Source organism: Lycorma delicatula, chromosome 8, assembly GCF_047948215.1.
Source record: "Lycorma delicatula isolate Av1 chromosome 8, ASM4794821v1, whole genome shotgun sequence".
NCBI classification, from domain to species: Eukaryota; Metazoa; Arthropoda; class Insecta; order Hemiptera; family Fulgoridae; genus Lycorma; species Lycorma delicatula.
The window spans coordinates 9,135,739-9,152,033 of record NC_134462.1 but is presented as its reverse complement, the minus strand read 5'-3'; the positions used below and the strand labels follow the sequence as shown (position 1 = coordinate 9,152,033).

Sequence of the window (16,295 nt, the reverse complement as noted above, 5' to 3'; positions counted from 1 at the left end):
GAAAATTTTGATCTTTGATGAAAATATTTATAAATGCAATCTGGGACTAATTATCCTGTATTAGAATAGGAGTGTCATAGGCTATATAAATGTATGGCTATATTTATATATTATATTATATAATATATATAATAATATAAATATATATAAATAAGTTAAAGAAAGTTGAATAAAAGATTACACTATATACAAATACTGTATACAAAATTGTCACCCGCATGCTCTTTAATTATCCTATATTAAAGAGCAATGTTTGTCAGCAATTTTCTTTTTTGGGAGTTGTTTTTTTAATTTTTGATATTTATCTCTTGTATTTTAAGTACCTTGTTCAAAAGAAGTTCTCTGAGGAAATTTTTTTAAATTAAATGTTCTTGTATCACCTGACTGTCGCACAGGCATAAGAAACAATATTTTTTAAAACCTCCTTGAAGCCCTAGCAATATACCACCTATCACTTCTAAATCTCCACAGATATCCCACTGATATTGTTTGATACCACTGATGTTTAACCTCATTTAATATGATAACCAAGTTATCAAAGTTTTCTTTCATTGTAACTATATGAGCTTAGGAAATAGATGACTTTTCGTTTCAATTATGAAGCAAGTCTGCTTTTAGGCTGTACTTAGACAAACCTATGAATATACACCACCCGGAAGGTATATGTTCCGTTTCATATTAAGTTCATTCATTAAACCATTAATATCACAAAATTTGCATAGCGATCCTTTCCATTTAATAAAAACTTGAAAATGTTATTTTCTCTTTCTGGTAAAGTGAAACACTTTTGTTTTTATTTATCAAGTCCCACTGTTGAAGTCTGGAACCAAGAAGTTCAGCTTTTTGTTTTGACAACCCAGGTCAGGTAACAAATAATTTTATTCATTTTGAGTTATTAAATGAGGCTCACTGATGGTTGGTAAAAATGTAGGGTTGGTATTAGTTGTCTCAGAAAGTTGTGAACTAGATCCTAATGAAGAATAAGAATCAGCACTTGTAGTTTCTGGCTGTGAGGAATGGACCTTAGTCCTGAAGGTAAATTGGGATACTCAATTTTGTCCTTTTGATTTTAAAAATCTGTTTTTAGTAATGCAGAAGTAGCAATCACTTACATGGTTAGAAAGTTCTCTCCACACCATAGGAACAACAAATGGCACAGAAATTTTCTTGCCATGCCTTACGCACTAGATTTATGTGACAACTCACACAGCAAACATGTGGAGTTCAATATTTATCTTGATCTCCATTTTGGTACTTAAAACACAAAAAGTAGGCTTTTTTGACTTCCTGAGATGTAGATCTAGTCTTGTGATTTTTAAGAAAATCACATATGTAACAAAACTTATCTGCTGAATTTTTGCACCATCGACGACTAGAACTCGTCATTTTATATAAAATATAACAAAATCACTAAAAGACAGTTGACTGTACACAAGACAGAATTAAACTAAACCTTAAAGAAACATAACAGAGTCTTTAAAGAATCGTAGAATGCAGGAATACCCAGTAAAGCCATGTGTAAACAATTCCAAGTAATTCAAAGCAAGTTAATAGGTAGAAAGGCACTCGGAAATGGGATGTGGTAAAACATTTCTGTGAAGAGGTATTTTAAAAACTAGTAAAATGAAACAAAAAGAGTTCTTTCATTAATGTTACAAAAATTATGTCAATCAGTATTGCCATTGCTTCTTTCTTAAATGTATAAAACATAAGCAGTTGTCAGGAAAAAACAGAATATCTATTTAATATATGACAAACATCTTGTTAAAAATTAGATTGCTTTCACATATGACACATGCAATGCCACAATGAATATTCATTAGTTTTAATTTTAATTTGTATTAATTATTTTATTAAGAATGCATGATCACTAAAACAATTAAGAATATTAATTAATTTATGGTCAAGATAGAGTATAAAATGGTTCTTGTTTGGCTTTATTTCAGTGTATGATTTTTATGTCAACTAAGTTAAAGTAACATAAATTATATGCAAAATGTATGCTTCTTTCATTAATGTGATATTTTTAACATCTGCTTTGATGGCTATGTATTTTCAAACAACAAATACTGCACTGTAAGTTAAATGAAATATTATTTTTATCACTATTTACTTTTTTTGTGTAACCTTGTAATATACATAAAATTATTATATTTTTTTATAAAATTCTGTTTAATTTAATTTCTCTAACAGACAATGTTTTAATTTAAAATATAACTTATTTTAAATGTGTTGGAAGAGGGCAAATGGTTAGTATTAGACTTCCCTGGAAGAAAATGATAGTTCAAGACCCAGCCAAAGCTGTTATATTTTAATACCAGCTTCTTATTACTGCCCCTCACTAACATTTTCTTGTTGGTTTCTAATTAACAATACAACCTGACTTGAATCTCCATAGGTATTACAAGCTAAAAGTATATTCATTACATAAACAAGACATGCAGCTACTTACGAGCTCCAAATCAAGCAGTATCACTAGATATCTGGGGGACACTATGATAATTTTCTATGACTGCCATCAATAACCAAGATATAAAAGAAAATTCCCATCATTATTATAACTTTCAAGGCAAATAGTACCATCTCTGTCCTTTGTCCATCTCTGTCTTTTTCATTAGGAAGCTATAAGATACTTTTAATACTAAGGTTCAAATCCCAGTACGGCTTGGCACTTCTTTTTACAAGAGCTACAAAACCTATTTCTCATTAACAACAGAAAAGAGCTTTTAAGCATTGACCAAGACCCTGTTAACTGCCAGAGAAGAAATAAATAAATTACAGTTTTACTAAAATTTGCTTTTATATCATGTAAATAGTTTAACTTTTCTCCTAGCTGTTCTTGCTGTTTTAATTAGCTTAACTCTGAAAATATATTGGATTTAAAAAAAAAACAACTGTAGAAAAATGTATTTTATTCAGTTGGATTCCTTTTCTCACACAATTTGAGCAATATTATTTTCATATCAAGATTTTAATAATTTCATCAGTTTTAATATTTGTAAGACATTTAAAAACATTTTTAATTTAACGATTTAAATATTTTCTTATTTGTAGTGAAGAGTGCATATTAGCCACAATGAAATCCTGTTTCTTTTTGCTGAGCACATTTTTCACTTATGTCTCAAGAACAATGAATTTTTCGAAAAAAATCATAAGAGGCAAAAAGTGTTTTTTTTTTTATTTATTTTTTATATATATAATTTTATTGAAAACTATCATTAAAATTTGAAAATAGTGTAATTTTTCAATTTTGTCCAGTAGTGTAGCGCCCCCTTCTAGATAAGACAATTTAAAATAGCTTCTGTTACTTCCAGATCAAAGACCTGTTAAATAGATTACTACTACTCCTATGTACGTAGCAAGGTAAAAATAATAAATATAACCTTAAAGACAGAGTCTTTAAAGAGTCGTAGACTACAGGAATACCCAGTAAAGCCATGTGTAAACAATTCCAAGTAATTCAAGGCAAGTTAACAGGCTGGCTCAAGGCAAGTATAAATTCAAAGGATTCAAGCTTGTAAATTACCCTAAAAAAAATTAACTGTCAATTATAAAGTCTTTCTATTTTATGCTATGTTAAAATACCATGTATTGTTGTGTTAGATACTATAACTACGTTAGTTATAGAAAACTTGACTTAAGACAAATTACCCCTGAGAATTACATTGACATCTTTGAGGTTCACAAGAATCCTATGTGAAACATATTAACGAAGTGATTTTCTCTTGACTTCTCCACTCAGCTGAACAAATTGTTACACATCAACATTTTGAACTCAGCAATATACAACTGTTATTCAGTCATATAACATTCACCAACAGGAAGTGGTTGTACAGTGGACATTATTACTATCTGAAAAAGCAATTCCCACCACTGAATTTTGAACTTTTGTAATACAGTGCTTTGCACAGATTACAGTCATGAGAAAGACTAAGAAAGTCTAAAACAATTAGTTTGTATATTAAGAGAAATAAATATATATTTTTTTAAATAATTAAAATGTAATTTTGTTTTAAATGTTGTCATTAACTACTACATTTTTGTTCTGTTTTTTTTTGTAAGTTTTTTTAACACATTTCATTAAAATTTTAAACTTCAGGTAAAAAAATATAGCAAATAAATTTAAAAAAAAAGATTGATATTAATTTTAATAAACAATGGAAGAAATTAATTTTAACAAGTAACATTCATTAGGTTTTTGTTCTCTAGTAATTGGAATATTACTAAAGATTGACATTTAAAATAAATATTTTTGTTTACCTTATGGTAAATAACTTGTAATAAAATTTCAGAATAATTTTTTCATTAACAGGCAGTAATTTGGTTAAAAATTATGTAATAATAAATTACTATTTATCACATATATAGCTTGCTGTATATCTAATATAACACTGATTTATTCCTGAGCAATCTACTATTTTAATTGTGTTTGTCAGCCAACTGATTTATTATGATAATTTATATTTGTTTGCTGAAATTTAATAAAGTTCTCTTGTAGAATAAGTTCATATGTGGCATTCTCATTTATAATATCAGTTTTTATTTATTCATTAATTTTAGGAACTTCATGCTGATGCTTACGTACAATTGCCCCCCCATTCACACATAATAGTAACTAAATGAATGAACACTATCAAAATTTGGCATGTTTTTTATCTATGATCTAAATGCATGTTTGCAAATTAAAAAAAATAAAACTACAATTTTTGCTTATGATGTGATGTGGAGGAAAATTGTAAAAGATATTACCATATCAGAGGTAAAAAGGGATATTGTATCACATACTAACTCATTATATATGGTGCAATTATTATTATTATTACTACTGTAAAAAAAGATTTTATTTTGAATGATTAAAATTAATGTAAATATTTGTTTTTTCCATAGGATGTCACCGATACAGACTATTATGATAGCAGATCATCGACCTTACTGGAGACCTATCTTCAGGCCTCCTTATCATCCACTAATCTGGTCAGAATTATTTATTTTACTCTTATTTATTTTTATACATGAATGAAAAGAATATTATTAATAAACTATATACATCAAATTTTCAATGACTATGCTGTCAGCTATTTTGTTCTTGTTTTTCTAGGAGTTTCATATTAATTTAATTGTTCTTCCTAGTAGTTGCATAATAAAAGAAAATTCAACCTTAATTTCTGGTAAGATAATAATAAGCAATGGTCAGGAGAGTTTAATAGATCCTACTGACTAGACTAATGGCAAATAGAAAGAGAGAAGTTGTCTGCTACTAAATAATTCATGTGAAAGAGACAATACATGTTAATAACAGAGTAATACGGGTACTATATACAAATCCAGTTTCAGTTTTTTTTATTTTTTAGCCTGAGATTGACTGTTATTTACTTCATTTTAACTAGTTTTCAGGTTATGCCAATAAGCATTTTTTAACAATTGTAAAATAACTGAATGAAAGTGATGGTGGTCATTTGCTTATTATACAAAATTATTATTTAAATTGTAAATAGATATAATAATCATTAACAGATACTGGGTTCAAATTTCAGTCAGGCATGGTGTTTTTCACCTACATAATGTATTAATAATCATAAAAAAAGAGGTTAGAAAAGGCCCGTTAGATGCTCGAGAAAGAATAGTAAATGCAGTTTTATTAATTTGTATTTTTACATTAAAAGTTCATAATTTTATGTTTATCTAAAATGTACAGGGATACATTAATTTTAAAATATAAACTTTTTGTAATGATAATCTGAAGCAAATTTTATAATAAAACTTTTCAAAAATTTACTTTGAAGCATATTGTTCTTATATGGTATCAACTTATGTAACTGCTAGTAGGTTTTTTTTTTTTTTTCTTTAAATTAGGCAGACAGGTAAGTAACATGCCAAATTTTAATTGTGTCTGTTCATTTGGTGTACTGTTATGGGTTTTTGAATGTTTATGTATTTATTAACATTCATATGTGTTAAGACATTTTTGTTAATGTCAGTGGATTTGTGATTTGTATCTATGAAACGGTAGCAAATATTGACAATATATTGACTGCAGAGGGCTTGTAAATGCTTATTGTAAATTATTTTTTAGTAAATCTTTGTTCTATTAGATTTATTTTAGTTTTATTATATATATTTCACGGGCAATGTGTGGTGACTGTGTTGTATAAGTAATGATTTGATTTGTTTATAATTCTGGTCTACATTTACCCAAATAATTTGTGAATTATTTTCTCTGAACATTGTTTATGTGTAATACATATGTAATTATATAATGCACACACATAAATGTGATGTATTTTTTTTAGTTTATTGTATTATTTCGTTTTAATTGTTTATTTAGTATTATATTAAATACAATAAATAAATTAATATGTAATACTACTAATAAATTTTATTAGTATATTATGTTATATTATTATTATTAGTTTTTATTTCTATTTATATGTTGTTAAGGTCTGTTTTCATGGGTGTGTTAAATAGTCATTCAGCTGAAGAAAATTGAATCATGTTTCAAATACATTAAATACAGTACAGTGCAGCTAATCCAAACTAATTGGGACTGAGCCCTGTTCGGAATGCAAAATTTTCAGATTAACAGAAATTATTGCAGTAATGCAGTAGCAAGCAAAAAAATTAAATTCTGATGAAATGAGTTCACTAATGCGTGCATGCATACTGCACAAGGTCAGCGACAGAGCAGTGAGTCACTCATGTTCATATTTCTTTCTTTTTCCTGTTTAGCCTCTGGGAATTACCGTTCAGGTATTACTTTAGAGGATGAATGAGGATGACATATATGAGTGTAAATGAAGTGTAATCTTGTACAGTCTCAGCTTGACCATTCCTGAGATGTGTGGTTAATTGAAATCAAACCACTAAAGTACATTGGTATCCACGATCTAGTATTCAAATTCATATAAAAATAACTGGCTTTACTAGAACTTGAACACCGGAACACTCGAATTCGTCATATTATACTATACTGATACCAACATCATTTTATCACAAGATTTGACAGTTGTATGGCATTTTTTACGTAGTATTTTTAAAAATTATTTTTCCCTTGTTTTCCTCACAATATAAAACAAATTAGAAATACAGTACTGTACATAATACGCACTTTTTAACACAGTACAGTATATGTATCGGCACATATGTTGGAGCAGGGACTGAAAGCCTATGTACTAGCATTTTGCATGCATTAACCTCTGTTACAAGCAAACTAAAATCATTGTCACTTACTATATGCCTTTTATGGTATGGTAATATATAAAAAACAGGTTTCATAAACTTGCTGTGGTGTAATTGTTGAGTTTTATTCTAAGTTATATATTGATATTGTGATCGAGGCCTACTTCCTGTTGTGTAGCAACTAATAATAGTAGAATAATACATGACTAATGTGCTATTTCTGAATTATTGTAAACACAACATGCAATTCTTAGAATTTCATTTACTTATTTTTAATCTACTCTAATTATTGGGCTGAGAAGAATCATGTCACACATCGCTTGTAATTATGTTCTAGAAGTGGTATTATAGAAACATTTATTGCGGTGTATATTTTACTTAATGAAGTGAATAGCAGCTGTTAGTGATTTATTTTTATTATTTGTTGTGTTGTTTTCATTTAATGCTTTGCCATAAATTCAGTAGTCATTTAAATTTTTAATATTTCAATACTGTTATTTTCTTTTAAAATGCCAAAGTTAGGAACAAAAGTACAATAGTTCATAGTCAGGCGAGGGAAAACGGCTAGACAAATTCAACTGATAAATTTAGTAGTAAGAGACCAACCAATTCATGAAACAAGCCCACTAAAATATCTAGGGGTGTTACTGGATGAGAATGGTAAATTTACTAGCCACATCATTAATTGCTGCAAGAAGGCGGAAGGCATGGTAAAAGCATTGAACGCTTTATTAACGTCGCAAAGTGCACCAAGAGGGTCGAACAGGAAGGTAATAGTGTCAACAATAACATCGTCAATCTTATACGCAGCACTGGTATGGGGGACATCCTTACGCATGAACATTGGAGGAGAGTCAACATATATGCCACAGAAGTAATCAGGAGTAAAAATCAAGAGGAGCGGCGCCGGGGCTATTAGTGTAGGGACGGTAGGACAGCCCCAGAGGTGAGGACTGGCATACCCAGGTGTGCCAGTGCCAATGATCCAGTAAAAGAGAAAAAACCCGGCGCTGTGTTTAGGGCAGATATGTCCCGACACGGCGTCAAGAAAGAGCACAATAAAGACTCCTCAAAAGAGCTGACCGGCGAGCCGACCTACCATAAAGCCGGTAGGTGGGAAGGCTCGTTAAAGTTACCAGACACTCCTCCGGGTGGAGTTGTACCCATCAGTCCAAACCGACCTAGAGGAGTAGAGGAAAAAAAACGCGAGGAAAATTGTATTCAATGTTTAAAATTTCTTTTTACAAAACAGTGCCGGAACTGGAATAGTGAGAAAACTGAAGTGCTGAATATGGTTGTTCATGCGACAAAAATATCAAAACGAAACGAACGGTCCAAAGAATTATAACAGAAGGGAAATCAAATGAAACTGAGAAGCGATCCGTGTTCGTTTCGCCGAGAAAGCGTGTAAATCGCCCTAATACTGTGTGCAATTCAGATTCTTTTGACACGGATACTTTGAGGCGTTTAATAAATACATCTTATGTAACCCAAAAATGCGTTCCTACTGTGAAGAAAATTATGCAAAAAGCCCACGAAAGTGAAATTAATTCAAAAGGCAGGAAAGATCTTTATGAGTTAAATAAGAAAGGAAATTATCACAAATCGATGGGTTCCGAAAAGTACACGAAATGGTTACAAGAGAAGTGTGTTCCCAACTTGCCATCTCGGTCGGTCATTTTATTAGATAACGCATCGTACGTATCACAACGTTCTGCTACAAAAGCAGTCAAATTCTAACTCTTTAAAAAGCGATATGATAAAACGGCTAGGCGAACAACGAATTAACTGGTCTCCTGCTATGACTAAAACTGAATTATATGATATTATAAAATTACACAAAGAAGATCAAAAGAAATTTCTAATAGATGACATTTTCGAAAATGATAGTCACGTTCTACGGTTGCCACCTTATCGCCCTGACTTAAATGCCATTGAAATGATTTGGATCAAGTGAAAGGGCAAGTAACTAAAATAAATACAACTTTTAACACGTCGGACGTTCTTAAGTTAGCTGAAGAGGAATTTTATACAGTATCTGAAGCCGAGTTAAAGCAACATTTACGAGCATGTTGTCAACGTTGAAAAAAAATAAATTGAAGATGAACATGCATATGATGTGTACGTCAACAATTTTGTGATAAATGTGAATTCAGAATCGGACACGCGCTGTTTAGAATCTACCGACGTCAGCGACTTCAGAATTTACGAGCTACAGCAATAAAGTGAGTAAAAAAATAATTATGTAAAGTACTTTAAAATAATAATAATATTAATTGGGATTCTAAACTAGTTTTAATTAAACCACATTGTGGACACATACCGGAGTCCATCAGCCGAGATGATCACAATCCCATAATGGGATTATGGGATGATCACATTCCGCAGTCATCAGCCAGCCTCGGTGAGATGCCATTGATGCGAATGTCTCGGAAGACATTCCCATCAGTAAATTCCGCCCTGTCTTTAGCTTTCTCCAAAGGCATCGAACACCTGGTCATTACCACACCCATCACATGAAGTATGGCATCCTCAATATCCTTTCCAGGATGAAACCTGTATTGATTCTTTATCAATAAGCCTTGTGAGGTCAGCCTCTTGTTTATATGCAAGTACAGAATCTTTTCAAAGACCTTACCAGTAGTAACATCAAGGGCCTATACAACGAACTAACAGAGGGATCCTTGTCACCACTTTTAAACAACAATTTTACAATCCCCTTCTTCTAACACCCAGGGAAGTATCCTTCAAACAACTTAAAGATAAGCTAGTAATTTTGAATCGTTTAGATAAAGGTAAGAGTGCAACAAAATTGTCTGTGGATTTCAGTGTAGGAAAAGCCACAATTAGTGATTGGAAAAAACTGTACAAAAATTTTACAATTCTGTGCATCTTCTTAAAAAAGAAACTCTTGAAGGATGACATACATCAAGACCGTCACAGTATGAAAAGGTTGATGAAGCCTTCTTTCTGTGGTTATGTACAGGAGAGAGGAAAAGGCACATCCTTAAGTGAACCTCTTCTTCAAGAGAAGGCTATTTATCACAATAAATTGATAGATGGTGATGATTCATTTATGGCAAACATAGGGTGGTTAGACAGGTGGAAGAAATGTCACGGGATTCTTCTGTGATATTTGACAGGGGAGCAGCTGTCAGCAGATCATACTGAGGCACAGGAATACCAGAGAGAGTTTGCTGACTTATTATTATGGGAAAAATATTCTCCTCAAGTCTACAATGCTGATGAAACTGGCTTGAACTTCAAGGCATTACCAACAAAAAGTGTAGCATCTAAGAAAGCCTAGAGCCATGCTCCAGGCTTTAAAATGAGCAAGGAGTGTGTTACACTGATGGCTTGATAATGCTGTGGGAAATCACAAGCTATCTTTAATGATGATGAAAAATCTGCAAAGCCTCGAGCATTCAATATGAAGACACTTCCAGCGTATTATAAGAACTAAAAGAAGGCTTGAATGGATAGAAATCATTTTAAGGAATGGTTTCAAAACCAGTTTTTTTCTTACAGTAAAATGTTTTAACAAAGAATGATTTACCAGTAAGAAATTCTGTTAATAGACAATGCTCCATCTTACTCTGAAGTGGGTGTACTAACTTGGGATGAAATCAAGGCAGTCTTCCTACCTCCTAACGTTTGTTATACCTTTATTACAACTTATGGATCAGGGTGTCTTGCAAACTTTAATCCTTGCATTTAGAAAAAAAATCCCGAAGGACCCTCATACAAGACGATACGAGTTCAGATCCTTTACTTCAAAAAATAAAACAAGTAAACATTAAGGATGTTGGTTACTGGGCAGCCAAATCATGGGATTTTGTCTCTGAGCAGTGCTTAAGAAAATCTTGGGAAAAAATGTGGCTGACTCTCAGCTTTGTAGAAAGTTCAAATCATAAAAATGAAGCACATCTACTTGAGCTTATACATGAAATTACCAGTTGTGAAGAAGCAGCTGATGATGATGTAAATAAATGGATGGCAGTGGATGGTGAAGGACCTGAAAATCTTTCAGATCAGGTGATTATAGAAACCGTTATTCAGCAAGACTCCAAGCAGCATGATGACAAGGCCAGCAGTGATATAGACCAGCACCAGCAGTGATATAGACCAGCATGTGTGACACATGCACCGGTGGCAGTGGCCCTGGACCTCACCCTTCACTATGTTGCACAACATACTGAAGCTACATCTGCAGATCTTATGTTCATGAGGCAGTGATACAACAATGTGTCTTCCAGCAGATTTACTTCATTACACCAAAAGCAACTGACTGAATTTTGTGACTTGTAATAAATAATTTATGTTATACAGTTTCAACAAATTGTAAGTACAAGATAATATTTTTCACATTTAAAATTTTTTAATACTATACTGTATATATTTGTAATGTATAATTTTTTAGAACTTGTTTTGTTAACACGACATTTGGTATTAGTAATAAAACGCAGTGTTTTTTGTGAAGTAAATAAACTGTTAAAAATATAAAATTTACAGTTATTTAGCTAAAAATAAAAAAAAAATTCATATTAAAATTATTCAAATTAGCTGAATTTTCGGATTGCATGTTTTGGATTAGCAGGACTCCACTGTGTATCATTTATTAGATTATGATAAAAACTGAATATGTTTCCACAAATCTTAGCCTTGAACCCATTATGATCATTGCTTCGTCTGTATAACTGCTGTTGGTGGGATAACGAAAGTTCAAACCTGACTTCTGACAAGAATATATCTGCATACATACAGTGATGCAACTTAATAAACTCAAATATTTACTTAATAAGATTTATAGTAAATGAAAACAAATTTTGTTTTATGATTTCTCTTTTTATGTATAATTATGTATGTAAATGCTTTTTCTAAATTAAATTCTTTTAAAAAATGTCTTAATTCCATTTAATTTAAGGTCATTTATAATCAAATTACATCAACAAACAACGGAAATGCAACCAAAAGATATGAAAAAAAAACGCAAAACGATCAGCCACGCAGAAATCGACCCTAATGTAAACCTTTTTGCTAAAAATAAACCTGTAATGGTAAAAAAAGACAATAGCTATCCTTCTTCAACCAGCAGTCAGGTGAGTTCACTGAAACGTTTTTTAAAGAGTAAAGTAAATATATTTCTTAAAAATTTGATGAGTTTATAGATTTTACATCACAAGAATTGTTATTAATGATTTATTGTGATCATTTCAGGTTCCAAGCATTCAACAACATCCCATCCACTCAACAAAATATTATTCATTCCAGCCTTACGGCAGTAAACATAATAAGTGAATTGCAAGAAGATGGGGTAATTAATCAAATATATTTAAGAAACCTCAGTAATTCAAATAGGAAATATTAAAAGAATGTGAATTAATACAATTTAACATTTTGGGATTTTAATTACATGTCCAAATTTTTGTAGTTTTTTCAGTGTCTAAAAATTGCAATGAATTTATTTCAGTTTTTACATATGCTTTAGCAGTTGTTAAACAATAATTTAGTACAAAGTGTTTTTTATATTATTTTTATTATATATTTCTTTAAAACTCTGATTATTTCTATGGTTTTAAAGGAACACCACAGGCATCTAACAAATTATACATTGGAGTCAATTTATTAATTACCACTAGGTCAATTAAACTTATTTTTTTAATGTTGATGAATCTATTTTTATATGAATACAGAATTTATTATGTTTATTCTTCCTTGATAAAATATAATTAAAAACCATTACTACTAACATTTTAAAAATAAAATAAGTTATCGAGCATTTTTTATAAAGTAAAAATTATTTTTAATATCAAACTAGAAAGTGTGATTCAGAACTGTATGGGAGAATGACTAGGATAAGTTAGTTAACTTTACAAATTAATTAAAATCTTCTATTATTTAAATTTGAATTACTGAAAATTCATTGTATTCAGTTATATGTTAAATTATTTAACAGCACTAATTTTCAATCCTTTAAGTGTTTGACTAAATATTGTTTTCTGTAACCTTTCTTGTAGATTGAAGTGCAGTCCCCATTCAAAGTTTCAAAACACTGGCAACTCAAAAGTTATTTAAATATCATGGAATTATTTTCATAATCTTTTATTGAAATCTATCAGTTGGCTGAAACTACATATCGATGTAGTATTTTGACTTCATCAATGGAATTCTGAGTAATCAGAATGTTAAAATAAGTGTTCTAAATTTAAATGCCAGGAAATTTCATTGCCTCTAATTTTCATTTTTTTTGCAAATATGTTCTAACCAAGAAAATATAGCAGATAATAATTTACTTAGAAAAATGAGTTTTCAAACAGAATTTTGATATTAATCAGGAAGCCCATGGTGTCGAATCACCATGCTCAGGACCAGGATTGACAAGATTAACAATGTTGACAAAAGAAAAATGTTGTTGAAAAGAAATTTTCATCATCCTTTTTTATCCCAGCAAAAACTGTTGAACTTAATAAGTATTAAGTCACTAATAACATCATATCAAATTAGTAACAGATAATTTCTGTTTATGCATGCGATAACGTATCTGAGATAGATTACTACAATTACAGCTTCATATTGTAAAAACCTTAGAGAGTTTCATTGAGTCTTGTTTCTGAGTTTCTGATTAACAATGAACTTTCCTGCAGAGAAAAAAGTTCAGGAAACAAGCTTTATTTGACAGGAAAGAAACCACTGACAAAATATTTTTACAATACAACACTAATGTACATGTTGTTTAACCAACCACAAAGTAAAATCATTTGTACAAATATAGACCTTTTTTTAATTTTAATAAAAATCAGTTTTATTAAAATAAATTTACAAGTTTAAATAACATAAGAGACTGTACTTAAATTGTTGTTTGTCAGCACAATTATTGTGCTATAAACATCTTGTATGCCAGTGTTTATCAAGAATAGAACAAAAATATATCATGTAAAGTCATTGTGTTCCTCTAATCAGCAGCACATATCATAGCACCTGGCTTTCTAGGACAGCAATAAAGTTGTGGTTTTAACCTTGAACAGGGTAATGTTCATCTTCTCTAATAATTTCTAAATAAACTGAATGGTAAAAATACATCTTTATGTACACCTAATAACCATATCACAATAGAACAAACATATTAACTTAAATGGCTAATTTATTTTATTTGCTGAGGTAATTAATGTCAAACTAAATTATTTTTGAAAAGTAAATATTTTTGGTACCAATAAAAGTAGTATACTTGAATTCAGGTTATGCACAGATCTAACTGTTAAAATTATTTATTACCAAACCCTTTTTTTTAAATACTTTACTTTAAAACCTTATAAAGAGTTGTACTTTAACATTTGCTTGAGTATTAATAAAAATTTTTGTTTAATTTTCAGAAAACTAAACTTTACAAGAAGACTGAAATAAAACAAAGTTATTCACGACTGACTGATACTTATGAACTGAAGTGTAAAGTTACATATCATCGCAAACCTGAGTGCAACGATGAACCAGTAAAAACTTCCACCAATTCATGTCCACCAGGTTGGTTTTATAAAATAATTATGTATCGATCACTGCTTTATGTAATAAAAATGTTTTATAGCTTGGTTTATTTCCTCATGCCTTGCAATTCAGTGGATGAGTGATGGTTTCCCTTAGTGAAGCTTGGGCTTACTCTAAGGTGGTTGTTTAAATAACTAGAAGTAAAGAGACAATTTGTTGGTTGATGCGAGATCACTAATTATTGACATGCCATTCTTCAATCTGAGTAAATATTTGATCCTCATGTCTGATAATTTGAAAAAAATTTAGGGGTGGATGTCCACTGCCATAAGAAAGGCATTGGAAGAACTTTTTTCAGTTAATCTTCTTTTAAAGTCCCACTGTAGGTGTACATTCTTTCTTTCTCACTATTTGCCCCTTTTCCTTTCCTTAAAATTGTTTTCCTTAGTAGGCTTGGCTCTGGCTAAGGCTTTGATTGTAAAAACTTATTTGGTAAGGCTTTCCCTATCGGGGCTCATTTCCATCCACTGATTTATTGGGTAAAGCGTAAATTCATCATACATGAATAGAAACAGTAAGAATTTAATGATATTAGTAATGCTTTCAAAAATTATGCTTGTTATCAGTGAGTAAATAATTAAAGATAAACACCGAGGTTACATTTTTTGTGATCATATAACTTTTTTCTTTTTGTTAGTTGGTTAATTTTGTACTATTTTCTGTTTTCTATTATTTAATAACCTTTGATAATCTTTTAATCTCAAAATATTTCCTCCTGATTTCTATATCGTAAATTAAAATATGCTTCATACAACCAATTTTGCCTTTTCTGACAGGTTTTATTCTATGCAACCTTCTTTTACAAAAGTAACTAAATTTAGATTTCATAATATATTAAATCCACCAATCTGATTTTTTTACTACTTTTAAAGCAAATTTTAAAATTTACTTTAAATTCTTCATTTCACACTTTGTTTACTCATGTATATATATGCTGAAACTTACTAATTAAAATCTATTTTAAAAAAGTAATAATCAACTGACTTTGTATATGTTTTCTATTTGTGTATTTATTTTGAACATAGGGTCAACAAGTTCAACTGCCACATCTTCAACTACTACAGCCCCAAGTGGCAGCACTGGTGGAACAAGTACAAATCCAGATGATGACAGATTGGGCAGGCAGCCTTCTCAGATTCCAAAACAGCCATCAAGTGTTGCTATTGATTACAATTTGTCAAGATTACCTTCCAAAATACCTTCTACAAAACATTAATAATATATGAAAACTTGATTTTAAAGGTTATTTAAATAAACAATAATAGTTAACTTCCTAAATTTTATTGGTTTGTTTACAGCATTAAAGAAAATTACCTCATTATGTAAAACTATATTCAGTTTTTTCTCACACACCTGATGTGTCTTTTTAAGAATAAATGCTTTAAATTTCTTTGGTGTATTCCTTCAGTTGTAGAAGAAGAACTTCATAAGTAATGAGTGTACCAAACACCTACATCAGAATGAATAAAAAAGAAATACTGATGAAATTTAAATAAATAAAAAGTTATGAACAGATTATTAAGTAAACTTCCATACATGTCTAACATCTAATAATGTGTACAATTAATACTATAAGTTGT

General features: G+C 30.3%; 1 protein-coding gene across 1 annotated transcript; it reads left to right on the top strand.

The window, feature by feature from the left end:
- The first annotated feature begins 1,920 nt into the window (after positions 1-1,920).
- LOC142329035 (uncharacterized) lies at positions 1,921-16,043 on the top strand. The gene is made up of 5 exons (XM_075373291.1): positions 1,921-2,076; positions 4,888-4,974; positions 12,394-12,490; positions 14,547-14,694; positions 15,741-16,043. The coding sequence occupies exons 1-5, from the start codon at positions 1,997-1,999 to the stop codon at positions 15,929-15,931; spliced, it is 603 nt and encodes a 200-aa protein (XP_075229406.1). The 5' UTR covers positions 1,921-1,996; the 3' UTR covers positions 15,932-16,043.
- Positions 16,044-16,295: the final 252 nt, after the last annotated feature.